We start from the raw sequence: 25,125 nt of genomic DNA on the forward strand, positions 1-25,125 counted from the left end.
GGAACAGTTACATATAGCTGAATCTACGTAACAGCACAAGATGCGCATTGCCATAGTCAATGTTAGCATGTGATGGTGTGCAGCTGGTACACTTTGGTAAGTAGTATGGGTGCATATAACAATTGAGGACAGTCATACAGTTACTGCAGCAGGACTGCTGGGATATACACACAATTATACTGGAACAGTGAACGGTTACCAACATGTTACTACTTATACACATCTATGTAGTCACCCTGTGCATCAGCAACGTGTTTACCTTTACCTGCACCGATGTTGTAGTATGCAGGAGGTGGCACAGTGTCATCATATGCACAGGGTGTGGGTTAGGTATGCCTAAGCCAGCCACTGGTAACACCAATTGACATGTGTGTGTATGTGTGTTTGTGAGGGGCAGCAGTACAGGGTGGACCGGTGTTGGTGCAGTGTGTGTGTGTATGTGTTTGCCCTAGGTGTTAGGTTTCTGCATGTGTGTAAGCACGCACACAGTCCCACATAATGGCTGCCATGTACAGGGTTTTGTGGACAGCCACAGACTGCACCTGTCAGGTCATCCAGATCAGTGTCTGTGGGCACGGACACGGTACCTGTGCCTGGCAGGGGTGCTACGGGCCGTATCCTGTACTAACCCAGACTGGGTACTGTCATCGGAAGCAGGGGTGTGTTGACTGGACACAGTTCCCTGTTGGGACTGTCCAAAGCCACGTGCACGTGGTCTCCTGGGGCATCTTGATGACAGCACAGACCCAGCATTGCTGGGGCTGGTGCTGGCACTTGAGGTGCGCGAGTGGGCCTGTTGTCGTCCGCGGTTGCTCTGGTGAATCACGTCATCCTCTGCAGCAGAATATGATGGGTTCCTTTTTGGAGCCATGTCAAGCTGGAAAGGTACACAAACAGGTTATCAGCATAGTATCTCAACAATACATGGTACACATTCTATACAGGGAGTATTAACTTCTACTTATTACTGCTTGGTTAAAACTTGATTACAGTGTAGCTATTATTCTATGTCATTTGTACTAAGCACTTGGCCTTCAGACCAGTTGTTTTACATTAGGGAGGTTGGTGGCAAGCACTGCGGTGGCAGGACACATATCTTTCATCCATTGAAGTTGGGAACTGCTGATTGAGGGCCCAGTGTACAAGTGTATTAGTTCTGGTATGGGCAGTTGGCCTTCAGGCCAGTTATTTAACATTAACAAGGTTTGTGGTCTGCACTCGTGTGTGACAATAGGCTGTACTCTGCCATTCATAGCTGGGGACATCTGGTTTCAGGTTTATAGTGCCTGCATATCTGAGCTGTATCTTACTGACATTGCTACACCTTGTTTGCTGTAGCAACCACTACATCCAGGCCTCCTGGATCTACCTTTGTTTATATGCTTGTTATTTGTTAGCTTGTTATTTCACTGGTATGCTACTTCCACATAGTACACAGCTTGTCAACACGTCTGTGACTCACTACTGATATCTGCATTGCTTACTGTACGTATTTCCATGTTACACATGACAGCAAGTGACTGCTTCTCATTGTTGCATTTACTTAATTGTGACACATTGCACTTAGGTTACCTGGCACTTGCTCACTGACGCTATTATATCAGTCAGCAGTTGTAGGTAATGTCAGTGCACCCTCACTCCCCACTGGACCTTGTTTTCAATCATTAATTATTACAGAATTCAGAATAGTATTCTAGCATGTCCAGAGGTCAGTTGTCAGTTCCCTCCCCAGTCCAGCTGGTGAGTGTGGTACTCCAGAGACAATGTTGGAACAGATGCATGTACACAGACAACCCCCTCCTCCTAACAACAAATTCAATCTCATGTGAGTGATGCAACCATATACCAAACTGGAGGCTAGGCTCTGTCTACTCAATACCGCCATAACCAGTCAGGTGGCCAAGGAGACCACACACTACACTTCCAGTCTCACATAGACCTACCACAACAGCGGACCTAACACATGATCACACATGAACATACTTGTAGGCTCGGACCACAGCTATGCCTATGCAGCAGAGACCTCCTAAGCAGACATCCATGCAACCACTACCACGGAAACGAACATGTGCAACACATATCACACAAAGCCAATGTGCTGAACACTCACAGCCATTAACAGTAAACAACACACCTCATACACCTGTACTAGGTGCCTCTATCATCAGGCACACTAACATCACGTTCACCAGGCTTAACGAGGTGAGGGTCACGGTGTGCAGCCTGTTGGCCACTATGACCTGCCACATAACACAAACACTCAGGTAACCCCAAGGCAAGTACAGGTATGACTCAATGTCCATGCTGGTGTGAATGGCCTGACACATTCCTCCCTGGACTACATGACATGAGACAGTACAGAGCTCTCTGAGCACGTAGCTCAAGACAGTTTGACCCTGACCTTGTGTAGCATCCTACCCTCACCTAGAACCATGCCACAATATCAAGGCACGATGATCCCTTCCAACAATTGACTGACATACTGGTGTCATTCACAGGTGTGCCAATGCCTGCCATCTTGGGGTGGTATGCTTTGCTAGGGACAGCTTGCACCTGTCGCCCCTGTCCTATTGGAATTTGGTGGAGCCTCTTGCTACACCCATAGTGCCTGTATTAGGCAAGGCTCATAAGGCAAACCCACATCCATTTGTATCACAAAGGATGAGGAAGTAAGAGTGATGCTACTCAACACCAGAAGTCTAGACCTAAGGATGCACGCACTCAAAACCCTACTTGACATTCTGGACATCGATATCTGTGCATTAACATGTACCTGTTTCAGGTTTCACAGGAGCACACCAGTACTACCAGGTTATAGCTGTTACCATTGTTGTCAGCCCCAACACTTGAACAAAGGAGGGGGAGTATGAGTATTCAATGCAGATTCCCACGCCTCCACATTGGTGGCACAGTACAACATAGGTGTTAGGCCATTGAGTACAGAAGACGTTGTTGGGGACCTGGGGAAGAAACATGGTAGCGGTCTGTCATTTGTCAACCACATGGCCAATGTGGATTGAGAGACATGTTATATAGCCCAGCTAATCATGAGGGATTCACATGTATGGCAGTGGAGGTCATTGTGCCTCTTTACTCATCCATCATCAAGCCTATAATTGCGTACAATGCACCTTTTGGGATGTACCTAACCAGACACCCACAGCAACTGGTACAGGACAACAGTACCTCATCAAGGGGATGCAATGGCTCACACAGATGTCATATGCTGCCCAGGTAAAGTAAATCCAGCTGGACTCAGTGGCTTATTGCCTGTTCAGAGGCAATCTGTGCGTGCCATACACAGCCATGTCCTACCCAGCAGTAATGAACATGCTGCACCTCAGGCAATCAGAGTCCCATACAGCCACATGCTCAGGAGAGCTGGACCTTAGCACTGACATACATGGACATGCTGGAGGGGCATATTCCTCACCGAGAGGCTCCCTTCACTCTGTAATGAGCTCACACTACAGGTTAGGCAGAGTCCCTCATTGACTCTCTTCCATAGGAATCTGGATGACTGGATGTAGATCATAGTTGTACTCCAGGTATCACTTCTATGTCACTGTTAGACGGAGGCACAGTATACTAACATCGGACAAGGGCATAGCAGCATAACTTGTAATTGGGTGGCGAAAGACAAACACATTCTACTAGGCTTACCAATGCCCTAGGGCAAATAGTCTAGTATGAACCTATGAACATGTGTGTACTGCTATAGTACTTCTGCCATATGTTGCATGTGTGTGTGTTGTGGGGATGCACAGGTAATGGCGGATACTTCTGCACAGGCGACACGTCTGACACATTCTGGGTGTTCATCCCTACATACTGGATGTGTGTTGCCATCCAACCCAACCCTGTGATGTGCACACATTACTCAGCCTGGATTTACAAATCTGAACAACACCACAAGCACAGTACACTACCTTGCTATGTATGCATTTAATTACACAGTTATTCAGAAGTTATGACAGTGATGCTATCCATGCAGCCCATTGGGCCAGTGGAAGCCACAACACACACCACCAGCACCTTTGCATATGCTTACCACAGACATCCCACATACTGCATGTACTGTGCACACACATATCTAACCCAGAACAACTGCACACCACTTATTAATCCTGTCCAGTGGAGTACAGATACAGGTATATTGTATAACAATAGTAGGAGGCTACTGCAGCACAGGGCAGATTCACATGACAGCAAGGCATCTGTGGTCAGCAGTGTTAAGATGCTTCATATTCACCAAATGCACAGATATTGGCTACATTGTTGCAGACAGTTTAGGTGCAGGTCCCCCCCCATTCTCCTACACGTGTGGTATTAGTTATCCCAGATGACTGTCACCTCCCTATCCTCTCACATGTCCAGGTGAGAGCCACCTTCATCATTGCGGAACACATAGCATCACTGTTACGAAATGGTATCTCTGGATGTGTGCTACATTCACCCCCGGAGGACATAGCACCACATGACAGACTGATATTAATCCCTGGCCATACTACAGGATATGTACCTGAACAGTGCCATACATACACAGTGGTCCCACACCAATGAGGAGGAACCTCTACTGACCCTGGGAACTACTGCATCATATGCACAACTGGCCTTGTGTTCTAAGCTATGGAAGCGTTAAGTATGGGCAACATGTACAGCAATATTACATATGTTTATATTTCAGGACTATGTACACACAACCTATCTCATGGACATACCTATAGATAGTGAACTATGATACATTTGAGGTGTCACAGTATACACAGGATTAACCTGCTACTTTGCATTACCTGTGTTTGTGGCAGCTGTTGCTGTGCCAGTGGTGCTTGTTGCTGCTTGCTCCTTGCTGCTTGCTGCTTTCTGTTTGCTGCTTGCTGCTTGCTGCTGCTTTGCTGCTGGCTGTCGTTATATTTGTTTGTTTCTCTCTGTCTCTCTCACTCTTTCTCTGTAGGTTTTGTGCAATGAATGTATTGCATGAGTGTAGTGTGGGTACTCAATGCTTTTGTAGGTATCTGCATAGGTCCATGTGATGGCCTCTGCACCAATTGTAAGACAGCATTTCCTAATTACATGCAGCCAGGTGTGTACTGATTGCATGTCTCACTGTGATTTCAGGACACTGCTATAAAAGGGTATGTGAGATAGGCGTTGCCCTTTCAGATTGTAGGGCGTGGACCATGCTGGTATGCTGTTGACAGTGTTCTGTGAGTGTGAAGGTTAGTACATCTCCCATGCTTCATGCTGTGTTGTAGATTCAGGTTGCTGCATTTCTCTTGCCTGTTCCCTGTAGTGAGTGTGTATGCATACTGACACCTACAACTATATGTCATATGTATTGCTATATAAATATATATATATCTGTGTACATATACATACTTTCATATATGTACATTAGCTGACATTATTGGGTACAAGCTAACAATTAGCAGGGCTGTTTCTGTTAACACTACACTAGTATGGGAAAATCCAGTAATTGGGACTATAAAAGTCTGCCTGACATGCTTTAGTTAGTAGTCATACTATATTGCCTTTATCTTCATTCCTACTATTACATGTTCCACTTATTTAGCACTATAACACTATATGAGAGTCATGGCTTAGTGGTAGGTCATACAGACTAGTGTTACAATGGTCTTGGGGTAGGGCCTACTAGTATGCTTATATTCTGCTTGTGACTTGAGTATAGGGCCTATCAATCAAAGTGCTGGAGGCACCTTTAAGCAGTTAAAGGGGTTAGTAGGTCTCACAGGAACCAGGCTGTGTTGCAGATTCTGGTTGCTGCATTTATCTTCACTGTTTCCTGTAGTGAGTGTGTATGGATACTGACACCTACAACTATATTTCATATGTATTAATATATATTTATATATCTGTATGTGTAGATATACATACCTTCATATATGTACATTACCTTACTTTATTATGTACAAGCTAACAAGTAGCAGGGCTGTTTCTGTTAACATTGAACTAGTATGGGAATCCAGTAATTTGGCCATTGAAACTCTACCTGACATGCTTTGGATAGTACACCTCCTATATTGCCTTTATACTGATTCCTACTATTACATGTTATATTTAGTTTAGCACTGTGTTCTTCTAAGGCAGGCATGGCTTAGTGGTAGGTCATATAGACTAATGTTACCAAGGTCCTGGGTTCGAGACTGACAGTGGGAATTTATTTTTATTTGCAAGCTTTCAAACTGAGTACAGGGCCTGTCACTCAAAGTGCTGAGGCCACCTTTAAGCAGTTAGAAGGGTATGTAGGTCACACAGGGGTCAGGCTGTGTTGCAGATTCAGGTTGCTGCATTTATGTTCACTGTTTCCTGTAGTGAGTGTGTATGGATACTGACACCTACAACTATATTTCATATGTATTTATATACATTTATATATCTGTATGTGTAGATATATGTACCTTCATATATGTACATTACCTTACTTTATTATGTACAAGCTAACAAGTAGCAGGGCTGTTTCTGTTAACACTGACCTAGTATGGGAATCCAGTAATTTGGCCATTAAAACTCTGCCTGACATGCTTCAGATAGTACAGCTCCTATATTGCTTTTATACTGATTTTTTACTATTACATGTTATATTTATTTTAGCACTGTGTTCTTGTAAGGCAAGCATGGCTTAGTGGTAGGTCATACAGACTAATGTTACCAAGGTCCTGGGTTCGAGACTGACAGTGGGAATTTATTTTTCTTTGCAAACTTTCAAACTGAGTACAGGACCTGTCAATCAAAGTGCCATAAAGGCACTTTTAAGCACTTTAAAACAGGTCTGCGCTCGTTTGCGCGGAGCTAACGCATGTGCACTGGCAGTTAGCTTGTGGGCGCGGCGCGCAAACGGTGTGCGCTGGGATAAATCTTAATTGGCTAGTGACACACATGTTCAGCTAAGCACAGCTACTTGCAAACAGTTTCAGCCTATTAAACTGGTGCTTAGCAACGGGCACGCAGTTTGCAGCTTGTTAAACTGTACTCAGCTATGGGCAGTCTGTCTCACAGCAGCTTAGCTATCAGTACATTTCTGACTATTTTTATTATTGTGTTACTTCAAAATATATGCTCCATTTCATTCCATTTTACAAAAGGGAATACATTTACATTTGTACAATACTGTCAGGGGGCTTTTTAGTGCTTATTTACAAAAAAAAAAAGTTGTTTTGGGGCCTCGAACCCTGCCTGCCTACTCTTAGGCCGGCAACTCTACCGCTAAGCTATTACTTCTTGGCTTACTTTGCATATTTAGTTCTTATATCCTTTTCCACTGACTGCTAACTGTGATTGCGCTAGTAGCACACCCGCGCACACAGTAGCAAACATTTACGGGGTTTAAAAAAAAAAACAGGTTTTAATTTAATTTTATAACATCTCTTCACTTTATACACTGATGGTCAGTCGGGGCATGTGTTGTGTAGTGTGTTTATTCACATTTCCATGGTCTCTCTCGTGGCTGTTTACTTTCAGCCATTCTAGTCTTCCGGGGGCGTGTCCGCTTGCAGGGCTTAGCCTACAGACACGCCCCCTACTCTCTTACACGGACCGTGTAAGAGTTACTAGTGTGATTCAGCATGCCTCATGCACCTCATGCATATGCATGACATGCTGACATCACACCGTTTAACTGCAGCCTCCGTGTAAGAGTTATAACTCTTAACCGGAGGCTTCCTGAATCTGGCCCATTGTGTATTTATGTGTGTTCAATGTCTTTATGAGATCCTAAACTGTATAACCAAATCTTTGCAGATCTAACACAATGCAACTACCCTACGAATGAACCTCATTTGTGCCAGCTTTACACATGATCTCATCCTCTTGATCACTAACCAAAGCACATGACCACAGATGGGGATGGTGACATAACAATCCTCAGTAAACTGACTTCTTCATTTTATGACTCGGTTCTTGCTTCGTACAACTCCTGCAGTACTGCTGCCCCTGAACCCCTCCTTACTGAAATATCTCTGCATTAATACATTCTTCAAGTAAGTTAACTCTCCTACTCACCGACATCAAACTAACTCACCTACAATATGCTCTACCCATTAAATAGCTTGCATTCTTAAAAAAGACAGGAGAGAAAACATGAAAGAGAAGGAAAAGACTATGATTGTATCACACTTCCTCAAGAGGTATTGTTTATCTTGTCTGCAGGTACACAACGTACCTAATTTTCAGTCTGCACAGACTATTATGTTATGATGACATACTTGTCTGTTATGTATAGTGCAGATAATTATTATTATAGTAACTTTATTGTAATGCATGCGGCACAGTGATTACACTCTATGATCTGGAAAAAGACAAACTTGTTAAGCACTTTTCTAGCAGGAGACTTGATCATAACAGCACTTAGGGGTGTATGTAACAATTGTTACACCCTCAAACACTGTTACTATCATGTCTAAAGCTAGGTACCAACAAAGGACATTGACAGCCAGCAAAGAACAGCAGCAGAGGATAAAACAGCTTTGTTTCTGCCTGCTGTTAATGCTACTCAACTATCCCTGAGTTTACCTCATATTGTAGCTCAGCCCCTTGTATTTTTTTTTTGGGCAAATCACTAAGGTTTACAGTCAGTCAAAATTATAATAATTAAAGTTTCACACTTCTGCTTATTCAGAAAATGTATATTCATGCAAAACAAGTTATTCTATTAACTTTCTAAGTGAATTAGAGCAATATTTAAAAACTGTCCCTGATTTTGATCCTTTGCCCCCCAGAATTCTTAAGCAACTAAGTTGATAGGTGTGCTGCTGTCTGTTTGACATCACTTGCAAAGTACTTTACTGGTTTTCAAAGCCAGTAAAACATCTTGTGCTTTTTTTCCCTGTACCTGGTAGTACATGGAGCAGATAAAACTCCGTATACTACGAGGAATTATAATCGGGGCCCTGAGCATAATCTTTTATTATGTGTGCTTGACTTGGATGCCAAGATTCACCTCTAGAGTTTCACCCTAAAGGTGAATCGCAAAAACACACAATTATCTGGTTATGACTGGAGACCTGATAATAGGTTCATGGATAAGTACTAGGGTAGCTGTCCTTGTGGGCCATTTTAAGTCGTGCCAGTTTCTCTTATGATGCTCGAATTAACCAATTCAATTTGGTATTAGACTGGCCTTACCCATTCCATGACTAACAATTATACATTGCCCATATTAAAAATAACTGAGATAATACCATAGATAATTAGACGAGACCCATGCATGGAATAAAGCATTTAGGAGCTGCCTCTCTCCATTAGTAGCACAGGGGGCAGTCCTGGGATAAATTGTCTGTTTCCTATCCATAGATCCATGTACTTGTTGCATATGTACAGGGATGAGCTTTATTTTACATGGATGGATAGTCTGTTCCAGAGCAGTGGTATCTTTTGTGAGATATACCTGCCTCTTCAAACCATTCTGTTGATAGTGCAAAAAAAGATCCCTAGACCAAGTATTTCTGATGCCATTTGACTTGCTGCTGTACAGTAAATCCATTAGTAATGGGTTGGAGGATGCCTGTACATTAGACACAGATCACATCTTAGCAGTCTGTAGGATACAGAGTACAGTGACAGGGCAATGAGTTGGTCCATGTAGGACATATTATTTAGGCCTTACATCCTTTTATTAAGGTATCTATGTGGATATTCCAGTTGATGCATGTTTTTGGACAGATATATGACAAATGAGGCATTATACTTGATGACTGGTGTAATGAGGGATGAGTAAATGGGAGACAATGACATCCCTAGATCTCTACACAATCCTTTTATTAGCTTTGTAATATAGAAGGACTTTCTTATGACAATAGACACATGGTTGAAAGTTAAGTCAGTGTCCACCATATGTTCCCAATTCCCAAATCCTGAAGAACTGGGTCAACTCTTAGAGGTGTATTGAAAAATGTGGTAGTTCCCTAGGGCAGATGTAGTCCCACAGGATACAATACCGCATTTTTGGAATTTAGTTTCAGTCCATGATTTTGGCACTGGTTATTTATTTGGGACAAACCTTCCTACAGGATGGCAAAGTCATTTGGGGATTCAGTGACTTGCTCCTAAGTTGCAATCATCTGCAAACTTAGTCAGCCAGAGCCCTTTGGCATTGGCTTTTACTTACGAGAAGTAAATTCCAAATAGGAAAGATCCCAGCATAGAACCCTGAGGGACTCCACTCCCATAATCATAATTCTCAATGTTATACTGCACTGCCTAATCACACCTCTGCACACCTGGGTGTCCTACAACACAGGGCCATGTAGTAATTTTAAAACAGGTTGAAGATTTGATCCTAGGTACTGCTGATGTGAAGTCAAAAACAGAACTATTAACGTCACAGAAAGCACTAATAAAATTTTCTTAGAAAATGTTGGCTTAATTCTATTAATTCTGGCATTTATGTCAGCCTCAAGTCTCTCAGTGTAACAGCATGGGGGAACTTATAATATTTCCTGAAAACATCCTTTTTTTTCCTCATCTGATAAGCCTTCATTTTGGCAAGAAGATACAAGGCCTACCATTAGACAGTCATATTTATCTAAATAAAGATAAATTCTTACTGCTATCAGGCTCAGGAACAGCTTTAGGTTCATAGGTACAGGTTCACAGCTAAGTATTAGGCTACTGCCCTTGTAAACAATTTTAAATTTCACAAAGGTGAGAATCAAACCATGCACCTTATGTATGTAATGTATGTAAGGTAATCAGCTTAACAATTATGCCAACCCAAAATGCCACAGCTTACAATTATGTTCCTCTGCTCAGTCAGTAGATCTCCCTTCTTTCTTTCATTCTATTCTGTATAAGTGCATTTGTCTGTGGGTTTTGCTTGTGGGCCTTTTGTTTCTTATGACTGCCTCTCATTCTGCAATGAAGGAGTTTATGAACAAAGTATCCTGTCTATTCTGTTTGTGATCTAAACATCCTGGCTATAAAACTGATTTTGCCTCCTTTCAAGCCTGTTTATACAGCAGAAAATAATTTTGAAGACCCTTCCCCAGTAAAAGTCACCTAAGCATGACAGACTGTAGAACCACAACACTGGCATATAAAGACCACTCTGCAGCCTTCCAAAAGGCCATAATCCCTTTAACAATCAAATCACTCTTGTATGCCAAGCATGGTTTCAGTTAGATTGTCCAGTTGCCAGTCTTCCTTCCAAAATAACGGAATAAATGTTAAAAGGAAGAAGTGAACAGGTAGCGGTTGGCATTACATTGAAAACATAAAGCCTTCATGACAGTCTGCTAAGCTTTTTGTCTGTTGTGTGAAAGAAAATCAGGACAGTCCTTTAATGGAAAATACTTTCTACAGGGCTGTTTACCTGCACTGACTTCTCTTGTGGCAAATACAAGGCTGTTATTGCAGAGATTCAAGCCCACTCCACGAGAACAAGAACTCCTGAGGCATTTTATGTTTTCAGAAATACTTCCATTCATACATTCCCTAAACATTATGAACTGGCTGTCCATTCAAGTAGCAGAGCATGTTTACTTCCACAGCCCTGCAGGTTATGGTGTATGGCACCACATCAACTGTGGGTGCAATGTATGATGCTCTTACATTTAGATATGTACCAGTTATCCTTCTGATGATCACAGTACAGTTGTCTTAAGTACACTCACCATAGCAGCTGATACTGGAATATAAGATCTAAGACAAGGTAGCTCTCAACCTTCCGTCTCCAAAACGAGGAACACTATCTCTCATTATAAGTAACAAATGGGCAAAACGTGGAACACTTACCAATAACTTACTAGCAACTTCAACTAGGAAGCTGATAAGATGGTTAAAGTGTGATATATTTACTTATAGAATATTTTGTACTGAATTAATATGATTCATTTTAGTTAACATTGATATCACCTTAAACAATGTTAACATTAAATGTGTGAAGATCCTTTCATTGTGGAACTTTGCGGAAAATATATGTTTTTAGATCATGAATGAGGAGTATTCCTCAAAATGAGGTAAACTTGTGAGGTAGGTACTCTTCTTGCCAGGGTCCAGAACTTTGTTTTACACTGGTGGCCTTTGTATATAGATCTTGACACAGAATTGATGATGTTTCCTGTGTAGTTTCAGTAGTGTTTTATTTAAAAAAGCAGTGTGTTTCTGTTTTATCCCTTTTACAGTTAATTACAAATAACCTTTAAATCTGTTGTTAACACTTCTCTTTTGTTTAGAATGTTATTAATAATCAATAGTTCAGGCTTATCTTAGGTTATCTGGCATTTATGCCCTCCCCCTAAGAGCATCTGGTGGTACATAATTTCTGTCTGGCTGTCTTCTGGGGGGTACCAAAAAGTACAGACTAAGGGCACATCTCTATTATGACTGCATCCCCCCTCCCCCAAAGACCACGGCCTAAGGAATCATGCCTATGCACTTTTTGCCTTCTCAAAGTCTTTTGGGTTTCTAATACCATGATGGGAATCGGCACCATTCCTAAGTCAAAGTATGATTAAAGTCACAGCACCCATAATGTGCCTAGTAATGACTCGTTCTGTAATTTGTATGGAGTTACATCTGTGACGTCCTCTCTCTCGGCCAGTAATCAAAGAGCCTGAATCCTCACCACTGACACTGGAGAAGGACATTCACATGGAACAAAAATGGATACACCCAGTATTTCCAGGCGTAGCTCTCGGCATCAAGCACAATTTCCCTTAAGAGCACAGAGGGAACACACTCAGTCCAGGGTATGGATTTCTCTCTCTTTCTTTCTTTCTCCAGGGCCCCAGTGAGTAGCGATAGTGGTAGCAAAGCTGTGGCAATGAGTCCTCAGACAAGTGTCCAAGCCAAGTCCTCCAGCACCTTCTCTGTGAAACCAGTGCTTCATGTCCCTGCTCCAAGCAGATGACACACACACACTCTTGGAGATTTGATTGACACACACACACACACACACACACACACACACACACACCTGGGAAAGGCTGGCACAGATTTACTAGCTATACCCCCTTCTGCCCAGACTATAAAGTAGTTACACTGTCACCAGACATTCCAAAGCCAGCTACTCTAAGGCTCTTACAAGGATACCCAATTATACTGAGTGCAATTAATATTGATACTAATGATAGTGTGTGGCCAATGCAATAAGGCTTTCAGGAGGAGCCACAGAGTCACCAACTAGATATAAGTACTCTCAAAGGTTAAAATATTGTCTAAAGGACTAGCCACAATGAAAAAGTTTTAATAAATGTAATAAAAAATAATAAAATAATATGAAAATGTGGATTATCTATTTACAACAAATACTAGAGTTTCATTCATTGGAAATATTAAAATAACACCAATGAACAGATTCTCACAGATATAGAAAAACAGTACTTAACTAATCTCACTATATTTTCCTGACTGATGTAAGTAATTACTATTCCAAGGCAAGACGAAGTAGGTGAGGAATCCTTTTATGTCAGGTTTGTTTCAAAAACATAGTCCTCTGAGACTTCATTCTCATCTAGTAGTAAAACATCACTTTTTCCCTGGATCAAAAAATGACATCACATACATCTGGTCATCTGATGTTTGGCTCCCTTAATACCCCCATTACTAAAGGCTGTCAAGTTTTAACACAGATGTTTTAATATTACACATACACATAGCATACACACAGAGCTTTGCTAAGATCTGTTGCAGCTTCTGGAAGTTATAAAACAATTCCAAACTTCCACCCTTCCAGAGTAGCAACTAGTTCACTGCTACAGACAATACAAGAATTCCTAGTCCTTGTTTCCACAAACATTTCCTCTCTGGCTACAATCAGAACCATAAGAACCATAAGATACAATCTTTACGGCCTACCAGGTAATTTAATTTCAAACTTTTTTTAAAGTTAGCTGGAGCTCAGCTTAACCTCTTATCTTCCAGTATTGTCTGTTACAATATTAATTTCAACAGTTATAATACAGTCTGACATACAGGTATATCTCTTTGCTGTCCAGCAGGACCAGCAGGACACACTGTTGGTACATTTTAACACAAGCAACTTTACAAACACATTTTTACACAAGCACCTGTACAAATCAGTTTGATATACAAATGACATACAGTTCTCTAACAAAATTCCAGCTAGCTATGCTGGCATATGTTACTCATCCACTGCCCTACTTCTCCTGACTTAGCAAGCAGTACCTCACATCGTCACAACATGTATCAGTAACATATCTAAGTATAACTGTAAATTCTTTTTTATAAGACCAGTTGCTCCTACTTACTTCAGGAACTGTCTTGCCTTACTTCCCCTGGTTTAACTAGCAATACCTGACATTGTCACAACATGTATCAGTAACATATCTAAATATAACTGTAAATTATTTTTTATAAGACCAGTTGCTCTTACTACTACTGGAACTGTTTGGCTATCCTTCTTCCACATTGCCCTCATTTCTGACTGCAAATCCTGGTATTTTATGACTTTGTGTCTCTGTATGTAAAACGTGAAGCAGTTCTGGTTGCTAATCTTTACTTCTACACCCCTCCATCATAATTACATCCTCTGCTTCTGGGTTAGTCATTCATTAAGCTCTTCATGTCACCATTTGGATCCAGTCCACAGCCTTTCCTACCCTTACCAGCGTCCAATGAATCTGGTTAAAGTGTGATATATATTCAATGGGTGTAGCAATTTCAGTGATCAATGTTACTTTTGTCTTCTTTACATGGACTACTATATCTGATTCTCTCGCATCTATTTTTTTAATTTTTGGGAACGGATTATCCCATATGATATAAACGTCATAATTTTCTATGATGCTTTGCAGCTCATGTTTCCAGTGTTTTTCATCTACCTCAGTGTTATAATATTTGCACAATCCCCAATGCAGCAGCCTTACCACATTATTATGCCTTTCAGTACACAGGCCTTCTGCCATTAGCATGTCACAACCAGCAACGAGGTGTGCAACTGTTTCCAATTCTGTTTTACAAAACCTACATTTGTCTGTTTCTCCCACATATTCAATAGACTTTGTAAACCAATGTGTATGTAGTCCACTATCTCAGGCTGCTAATATTAACCTTTTGTCTTTTGGTTTAAATTCACCTCTCCTTAACCATTTCTGCATTTGATCCTGATCAACATGACGTTGTTCCAAGAGTTTTCTATAATTGCAACTATATTTATTCATTTTCTTCTGGGGGGCACATTTCTTGCCTTCTCATCTGATCCTTCACCTCATATTCTTTCGTTTTTTTTTTTTGTTTCTTTGGCACATTCAGTTGCTGCCTGATTTCTTGCTTGATGCCAATATGATTCTGCTAAACTAAGCAGGGAAGTCATTTTAGACTTATTGTCCTAATGTTTCAAAACTTTCACTATGTTTGGGTCTTGTGAGGTTAACAGATATGTATGCAGTCTCACAATTACATATCTATACATGTAATCAATTTTGAGGAGGCCCATACCTCCTTCAGAATGGGGAATATATAATCTTGGTATGCACTGATTTTTTACAAATCATATGATGAGCATGAAGCATCCTTCTTGTTTTCCTTTCTAACCCATCCAACACCATTTGGGGGCTAGTTATTCACTCCAAAACTGTAAGTTAGGACAGGAAGAGCAAATTGGTTTCTAGCTTGGACTTTGTTCCTAGATGTCAACTTTGTTTTCAGTACTAATTTTAGTCTTCTAAAATATTCCTTACTGAGTTTTATTCAGTTTGTCCATGTTTTATTGTTGATCCTTCATCACTTCCCAAATATGTATGCACTTCCTCATGCTCAAGTTCTTTTATATCAAATTCCTGTCCCAAACTGATGTTTTCTTGGTGCTGCAGCTTTCTTGCTTTAAAGGTTGCTTTTGTACATTTATCAAGACCAAATGACATTCTTATATTATCTGAAAATGTTTTGACCACTTCCAGCTGTGCTTTCAGTTTTTCATCTATGTACCTATATGGATGCCCCACTGCTATACAAAAATCAGGCTGGAGGACTGAAATTCACTTACTGCTAAACTTCAGCCATTTTAAAATTCCTGCACAATGATCATGTAATCAAACATCTACTGGCTTACAGAGTAAGGTTTTAAGAGTGTACTATTAAAAAAAGTAGTATAACTTGATCCAGTTCAGTGACTAGGACCACTAAGGTGCATTCAGGGAGTTCTATGGACGGAAGACATTTGGGATTCAGATAGGCACTTTGGCACTCAGATTCACTGGATCCTGGGGAGGGTAGGAAAGGCTAAGGACTGGATCCAAATGGTGATGTGAAGAGCTTAATGAATGAATGGCTAACAAGAAGCAGAGGATGTAATTAAGATGGGAGGTCCAAATAAAGGTTAGTAACCAGAACTGCTTCACATGCTTGGGAAGCAAGGACAACTTTTTTGACATGTCTGTGCTAGATACCACACTAAGGTTTATCAGCAATATCAACTTATTTGCTGGTGAAACAGACACTGGTCCAGTTGTCACAGATGGAAGGCAATTCTCCAGTAAGACCTGATTTGGCCTACAGGGTGGGCAGACAGCTACCATCTGGGGATTATTGCAAAGAAGTGCACAGTTATTCTTTTTGGTTAGAGAACACAGATGATTGGAAATAAGGTCAATGGCAGTACAGATTTTGAGGAAAGGATTGTGAAGGGGGTCATAATTAACTCCCAGATGAGAATATGGGATGTATATGTCAAATGCAAACAGCATTTGACAAATAAAGAAGATTTCAGAGTTGCACGCTTCATCTCACCATTCAAGACACTGAAATGGCTGCATACATAACAGATGTCCACTTTTTGTACATAAATGTAATACAGTTGCCAAAATGATAAATGGGTGCAGGAGCAAGTATTACAAGGAAAGAGTCCAAGGGCTGGGTGTATACTGACTGGAATGGAAGAGAAACAGAAGATACTACAGGGATGCATATGTCCGGGAACTATTCAGCACACTAGAAATAAATAGAAGGGAAAGATCAAAAGAAACAAGGGAAAACAAAGAAAGCAAACCAAAACAGACCAAATACATTTACATGTACACACACACACACACACACACACACACACACACACACACACACACACATGCACACACACATACACACACACACATATATATATTTATATACACATATACATACATACACAAACGTGTACGTACATGCATATTTCCACAGTGAGGGTGGAGGAAATGCACTGCAGGAGACAGCAGTGTGGCGCTGATCAGCAGAGGGGATTCATGGATGCCTGGGGCAGAAGTACAGAAGGACAGTACACAGGCTAAGGATGAAACCTGCATATAACTGGGTAGTTGCAAACCTCTCAACTGTACAGATTCTTGCAGAATGCCCAGATTTTTACCTCATATTTTTGGTCTGTTCCTCATAAAATTTGTAGTATTTTGGCAAATCATTGAAGTTATCAAATAATACTAAATAATGAACAGTCCAATGAGTGCCACGACGGGGCAAATGCCTCCCTTCTAACCAGCAAACAGATAAAAACAAAAAATAGCAGTAGGGCAGGCAAACCAATAGCTGTCGCTGTGCGTAATAAACAGTCCAACATATAATCAATGCAGAATACAGCCAAATCACGAATCCCAATACTCCAAGTCTTCAAGCAAACAGTCTTTATTCAAAAAGTGTTAACAGCAGATAAGCGCTTTCACCAATGTGGCTTCTTCAGACCTATCAGTTAACTAATACACTCCTCATTTAAATACATCACTAGGCGGGAAAACCTCTCATTTAAAATTTCTTTCATTAAAATTTAAAGGTACAAAATGAATTAATAACTTATTCAATTCAAAAATGCAGGAATAGTATAATAAATCTACCCTAATAAATATATATCCACTAAAACAGTTAATAACTATTTGCTAATAATATAGCAATAAAATTATCCATAATGTTGAATAACAATTATGGAAAAAATATATAAAAATAAGAAATAAAAATAAAAAATAGATACATCTACTGACAGTGTCATATACAACAATAGCATGCATACAATCCTTGACATGAGTGTCAAATACATAAATAATATGTTTAACATATCGTGTATAGATTACATACTATCTATGTAGTTTCCTGGATCTTAAAAATGGTTTCACTGAAACCATGGCATTCAAGCCAGGTGGGCTGTCAGACCTTAGTCTGATAATCCAATTGGCTTCCCTGGTCTCAGTGAATGTCCTGATATCTCCTCGTCTTGGTCCCGATGTAATATTTTCAATTATTGAAAACTGAAAAGTGTGCTTTTCCCCTTTCTCCATTACATGTCTCGCTAATGCGTTCGTCTTACGGCCAGTCCTAATATTATAGACGTGTTCACGTATTCAGTCCCTGAGCTTCCTATTGGTCTTACCTACATAGAACGCCTGGCATTCTATGCAGGAAGCTAGGTAAACTACATTGGATGACTGACAAGTGCCCCTTACTTTAAAACAATATTCTTGCTGAGTAACTGGTTGTCTAAAGGAGTTTTCCACATTAATGTAATTGCAAAAATTACACTCATTGCACTTCATTGTTCCATATTCTACCACCTCCACACTTTGTTTGTACTCTGATGGGTAACATAGTAGTCTTCTAAGACTTTTTTTATTCCTATAAATAAACCTAGGCGCCTCTCCCACGATATTTTTTATGGTGTCATCTATAGTTAAAACATCCCAGCACCCTCTAATCACATCCTTGATATTGCCTACATCACTAGTGAAATATAAAGAGCATGCCAAATCGTAGTCCACCCCATGACTACTCATACTATTAGACGTTTGTACTAAGTCATTACTGTCCACTCCATAAAATCTGCTGAAATAGGGAGCCGCTCTATTATTTCTTAATGTATTCATCTCTGAGAGTCCTCTAGAAATATCCAATGCTGAATATCCTCTAGATAAAAATCTATCTTTTAAATCATTAGTCTCATAATCAAATCCTGTATCAGTCGGATTATATCTGGATATTCGCATTGCCTGTCCTTTTACAATATTTTGGTAAACATATCCAGGATGCATACTTGTCCTATGTAATAGGGCGTTTTTATGACAGTCCTTCCTATATACTCCTGTGTTAACCATCCCATTTGATAACTTTTCTACATAAATATCTAGAAATGGCAACCTGGTATTTGACCATTCATAAGTGAATTTCAGATATTCACTACTAGAATTTATCTCATCAAATAAAATAGTCAATTCCCTTGAGCTACCAGTCCAAATTAAGAACAAATCATCCACGAAACGTCTAAAAAATGGAACATGTTTTTTGAACAAATCAAGACTGAATATATGGATATTTTCCCATTCAGCCATGAACAGGTTGGCGTAGCTATTAGCACAAGAAGTGCCCATAGCTACGCCATCCTTCTGTAAATAGTACTCACCCTCAAAGTAAAAAACATTGGATTCAAGTATCAATTTAAGAAGGGACTGAACTAACTTAATCCTGCTGTCAGTCATCTCAGAATTGCGTCTTAAATAATTACCAACCATTTCTATACCATCAACGTTAGGGATAACTGTAAACAGAGATTGCACGTCCATGGTGACAAAAACAAATTCTCTGTCCATTGACGTCTTACTGAGGGACTCATATAAATCTATGAGGAATTGTTTTGTGTCTCTTAGGATGTACATATTCTTATCCAATAAGGGTCTTAGTTGATTTTCCACATAAATAGATAGTGGTTCTGTGGACCACCCTCTACCTGCTACTATTGGTCTGTAAGGGGGGTTATCCAAGTTTTTATGGATCTTGGGAAGTCCATGAAGAATAGGTATGAGAGGGTACTTTACACACATGTATTCATATAATTGTGAATCTATAATATCATCTTTTCGCATTTCTCGTAGATTGTACTGGATTCTAGTAATAATACTATCAACAATATCCTTCTCTATATGCATGTAATGTAAATCATCTGACAACATTTGTCTCATTCCATTCACATATTGTTCCCTATCCATTAACACCACCCCTCCCACCTCTCAACTGTACAGATTCTTGCAGAATGCCCAGATTTTTACCTCATATTTTTGGTCTGTTCCTCATAAAATTTGTAGTATTTTGGCAAATCATTGAAGATTGAAGTTATCAAATAATACTAAATAATGACAGACATTTGAGTTTCAGACCTTATCTGCTTCAGAAAATGCATAGTAATGGAAAACCTATTATTCTAGCAACTTTCTAAGTTTATAGGAGCAATATTTAAATTCTGTCCCTATTTTTGGGCCTTTGTCCCCCAATACATTTTGGCTTTGTCCAGATTTCTTGCACTGAGAGTTTGAGAAGTATGGATGTATGACTTAGGACAACTCAAGTGACCACAAATCTTCCTCCATCGACATTTCTATTGTGAAGAAAGAAAACACAAAAAGACAGGACAAGACAATAGGGATGCCTCGCAGCTTAAAGGAAAAGAAAAGTCTCCTTTCTTGTCTATCACATACAGTGTTACAAGACAACAAATGAAAAGAGTTGTTTGCTGTTTAGTAATGCAGACTATTCACTAAGAGCATTTTTCACAACTACCACCACTCAAAATATTATTGTCAGAAGGTAATCTTCCGTTTAAAAAACTTCATGTTATACATAAAAAGACATAATCCAAGTTAAAAGAAAGCCGACATTTTCCCTATCATGTAGTAAACTAACCTTCTGCAAACCTCCTTGCATTGAGATGATCTGCCTTTAGCCTTTCCATTGCATCTGACATGGCCTCAAGTGCTGCTGCTGCAAGGACTCCAACCTGTCTCATTCCACCTCCAAGTGCTTTTCGCATACGGACAGCCTTCTGGATGAAGTCTTTACTCCCTCCAATAATGGAACCAACAGGAGCACCAACAGCCTGACAAGGAAAATCATCAGTTATAGCCTAGATGAATCATACCCATGTATGCCCTACCACTGGCATGCCATAGCATCTTGGGTTTTACTACAACAGTACAAGCTACAAATTCAATATGTTAAAGGGGCTTCTGGTTCTCTGGAAGTAGCAACTTTCTGATAATATTTCTTAATATACAGGATTTCATTCTGAATCCTGGCTCTAGCTGCCATGTGATCTAATGTTATTAGCAAACATTAAGACACTGCACAGTATGCATTACACACCGCATACAAATGCCTAGTTGGCTGTGTTAAGGTGCAAGACAAGAAATAACTGCAACTCATTAGAAGACTAAGACTATCTGCTGCTAAACTTAGACACTGTAGCAGTCCTGGGTTTGATTCCCATAGCCTCCATTGCATACAGCATGATTCTCAGCAAGTCACTTAACCAGACTTTGCTATATTGCTTATGAAACAATGTCATGTTTCTTTTTATTTTAACTCCAGGAGTGCCTTAATATACATGTAAAAATCCTTTACCTAACAGAAAATCAGATTGCTCAAAAGAGATCATAAAGAATAATAATTATTGAGAGGAGGGGTGTAAAGTCAAGCAGAGGGAATATAGTAAGAAAATAGTATCCTGGACATTTTCAGTAATACATTCATACCAAAGACTCAGAGATACTGCAGAAAGTACAGTTTTGTACCTACCATAAATGTAGATGTCCGAACTGGATAGCATCTGCAGTCATAACAACTGGGGTTGTCCTGTCGTCAGGCAGCCCTTCAGTCGGCCGGATTCCAAAGTCCGGGTCCGGCTTCGGCTGATGTCGCACTTCACCCGACGTCATCTCTGTTGGTCTTCGGGTATAAAAGCATCAGCCGACGCCATTTTCTTCAGTGTTTCTTGCCCCAGATGCCAGAAGCCCTCTAGAAGGCTAAAAATTTTGGATAGATGCCAATGTTTCCAAAAGATAGATGGTAAACACAAAAATAAGCATGTATGTACATAAATACAAACAAATACACCATGAAAGACTCCCCCCCACTAGCTAGCTATTAGGAGGGTAAACACCCTAGGAGTACCACAGAGGGGAAGGAGGGAGGGTAATCCTGACTGCAGATGCTATCCAGTTCGGACATCTACATTTATGGTAGGTACAAAACTGTACTATGTCCTTCATGGATGCATCTGCAGTCATAACAACTGGGTAGAATACCATAGCCAACTAGGGGAGGAGGATAAAAGTAGATTATGGTGTGTTTAGGATCCCTTGCAGTACAGCAGTGGCAAACCCTGCTCGGGATCTGGAATATAGAGGTAAATTATAATGCTTGGCAAATGTATGCACGGAGGTCCAAGTAGCCGCCTCAATAATGTCTTTGGTAACCACTCCTCGTAAGAAAGCTGTGGTAGTGGCTGTTGCCCTTGTAGAATGAGGTCTTATGTTCTGTGGAATTGGCTTTCCATGGAAGGAGTAACAGAATCGTATGCAATTTCCTATCCATTTGGAGATTGTCTGTTTGGAGATAGCTTTTCCTTCCCTTCCTGTTGCATAAGCTACTTAAAAGTTGGTCAGTCTTTCTGCTATTTTTGTTCTGTCCAAGTAGTAGCGTAGCTGTCTATGTACATCCAAGGTATGCAGAATTCTTTCCCTCTGTTTTGTGGGTTGGGAAAGAAGGTAGGTAGGTGGATTGCCTGGTTTAAAGACACTCTGGATACCACCTTAGGCATAAATGTAGGATTAGTCCTCATGGACACTCTATCTTGGTGGAAGATTAGGAAGGGTTGCACTGCCATTAAGGCCTGTAGTTCTGAAACCCTCCTTGCTGAAGTAATTGCCAGTAGGAAAGCAGTTTTCCATGACAGGTGTTGTAGGTCTGCTGTTGCTGCTGGTTCAAAGGGTGATAGTGTCAATTTTTCTAGCACAAAGTTTAAGTCCCAAGCTGGCAATGGTGGTTTCCTTGGAGGTTTTACATTCTTGATTCCTCTGAGGAACTGCCTGAGCAAAGGGTGTGAAAAAACAGGTTGATCAAAGCTGTATTCTGCTGAAATAGCTAATGCATGAATCTTGATGGAGGAGTAGGAGAGGCCTGAATGAAGTAGTTCGGCCAGATACTCCAGAATGTTAGGCATATCTATGTTTGATACATCTTTTCCTCTTTCAGAACTCCAAATGACAAACCTTTTCCATTTCCCAGCATAGTTCCTTCTTGTTGAAGGCCTGCGTGCTTCAAGAATAATGTCTTTAACTCTTTGTGAAAGTTCTGGATTAGCAGCTGCTATGTGATGTTCCATGCAGTCAGTTGCAACGTTTTTAGGTTTGGATGCATGGTGCTGTAGTTGTTCTGAGTTAGCATCAGAGGCATCAGGGGTATTGGCCACATATTGTTCCGAGACATGCTCCTCAGCAGTGGGTACCAGTGTTGTCTTGGCCAGTTTGGAGCTATCAGGATTATCCTTGGACGTTCTTCCTTGATTTTTAGTAGTACTTTGTGTATCAAGGGAAGAGGTGGGAATGCATATGCTGTTAGGCCTTCCCAGCTGAAGGAGAGTGAGTCCACTTTCCATGCTAGTGGGTGGAATGTCCTGGTGCAGAATTCTTTGAGCTGGTGATTGAGAGGGGATGCGAATAGATCTATCTGAGGCATTCCCCATTTCTTCGAGATGGTCTTGAAGATGTCCGGGTGCAGCTGCCATTCGTGGGCATCCGATGTGGTCCTGCTTAACATATCCGCCAGAGAGTTTTCTTTTCCTGGTACAAATATTGCCTGTAACTGGATGTTGTAGCTGAGTGCCAGGCTCCACAGCTCCAAAGTCATTCTGCATAGGGGGTAAGAATGAGTGCCTCCCTGTTTGTTGATGTACCACATGACTGTGGTGTTGTCTGTCCTTATCATCAACTGGCCTTCCTTGAGAAATGGTCTGAACTGTTGGATTGCCAGTTTTACAGCCAGCATTTCTTTTAGGTTGATGTGTAGGTGAAATTGATCCTGTGTCCACAATCCTTGTACGCATTTGTCCAGCATGTGGGCCCCCCATCCTAGGTCTGAAGCGTCTGTTGTGATGGTCTGGCTTGCTTGACCTTTGCGGAAAGGCAGGCCTGGGTTTGACTGGCATGCCTGAGCCCACCATAGGAACTCCTGTTTTAAGCATGGTATTAGTGGGATTTCCGTTTCTAGGCTGTGTCTGTGTTGGGACCATAAATTCTTTAGGTACCACTGTAGTTTTCTCATATGTAGTCTGGCAAATGGAACCAAGATTATGCATGATGCCATGAAACCCAAGGCCTGCAGTACCTTTCTTGCTGTTAACTTGTTCAGTTTTGTTAGTGCCAAGAAGTAAAGAGGGAGTTCTTTTTGTTTTTCTGTGGTTAGGAATGCCATTTGTCTTACTGTGTCCAATTCCGCTCCCAGGAAAGTCCTTGTCTGGGATGGTATCAGTCTTGACTTTTGAAGGTTGACTGTGTATCCCAGTGCTTGCAGCAAGTAAATGACCCTTTGTAAATCTGTTGTCAGCTTGCTTTTGTTGTCTCCTTGTAGTAGGCAGTCGTCCAGGTATGGATAAATTTGAATTCCCTGTAGTCTGCAATGGCGATTACTGATGCCAGGCATTTTGTGAATACTCTGGGCGCAGTAGATAAGCCAAAGGGCAATGCTGAGAATTGATAGTGCTCTGATCCTGCAAGAAATCTGAGGTATCTTCTGCAGATTGGTCGAATGGGGACGTGCAGGTATGCCTCCTTGAGATCTAGAGTTACCAGCCAACACTCCTTGCCCAGCATGGGAAGAAGTTGCTGTAGGGTCAGCATTTTGAATTTTGGGACAATGATGTATGTATTTAAGGTGGACAGGTCGAGAATTGGTCTCCAACTTTTTCCTTTCTTGGAACAAGGAATAGTCTGGAGTAGAACCCCTTTCCTTGCTCTGCTGTTGGCACTTTTTCCACAGCTCTCATGTTTGCTAACTCCATTATCTGTTGTAGAGCCTCTGTTTTTGATTTGGAGGTAGATTTGGCATTCCTCTTTGACTAGTAAAGTGTGGAAGTGGAAACGGTAACCTTGATCTATGGTTTGTAAAATCCACTTGTCCTTTGTTATGTGGTGCCAGTTTTTTGAAAATAAAGTTAGCTTTCCGCCTAGAGGAGCTGCTATTTGTTCCCTGGTAGGCGGATTTAGGATTAAGTCACTGTGGCTGTGTTGATGTAGTGGCAGAGGTTGAGTCTGTGCCTCTGTTGTTACCTTGCCACTGTCGTCCTCTGTAGGTACTTCCTCTGGATTGGTTTCTGCCTCTGGAACGTCTATTCCTGCCCCTTTGGGGTCTTGT

The 25,125-nt window shown here is 40.9% G+C and overlaps 1 protein-coding gene across 2 annotated transcripts in view; it reads right to left on the minus strand.

Annotated features, from left to right (window-relative positions):
* Positions 1 to 25,125, minus strand: part of LOC122799233 (probable low-specificity L-threonine aldolase 2) — a 556,505-nt gene that overhangs the window by 130,934 nt on the left and 400,446 nt on the right. For both annotated transcript variants that reach the window (XM_044068161.1, XM_044068160.1), the window contains exon 6: positions 20,620 to 20,812. In XM_044068161.1, the coding sequence (XP_043924096.1) occupies positions 20,620 to 20,812 (193 nt within the window). The remainder of the gene's footprint in view (positions 1 to 20,619; positions 20,813 to 25,125) is intronic.

Source organism: Protopterus annectens, chromosome 4.part0, assembly GCF_019279795.1.
Source record: "Protopterus annectens isolate FY-2018-M chromosome 4.part0, PAN1.0, whole genome shotgun sequence".
NCBI lineage: Eukaryota > Metazoa > Chordata > Ceratodontiformes > Protopteridae > Protopterus > Protopterus annectens.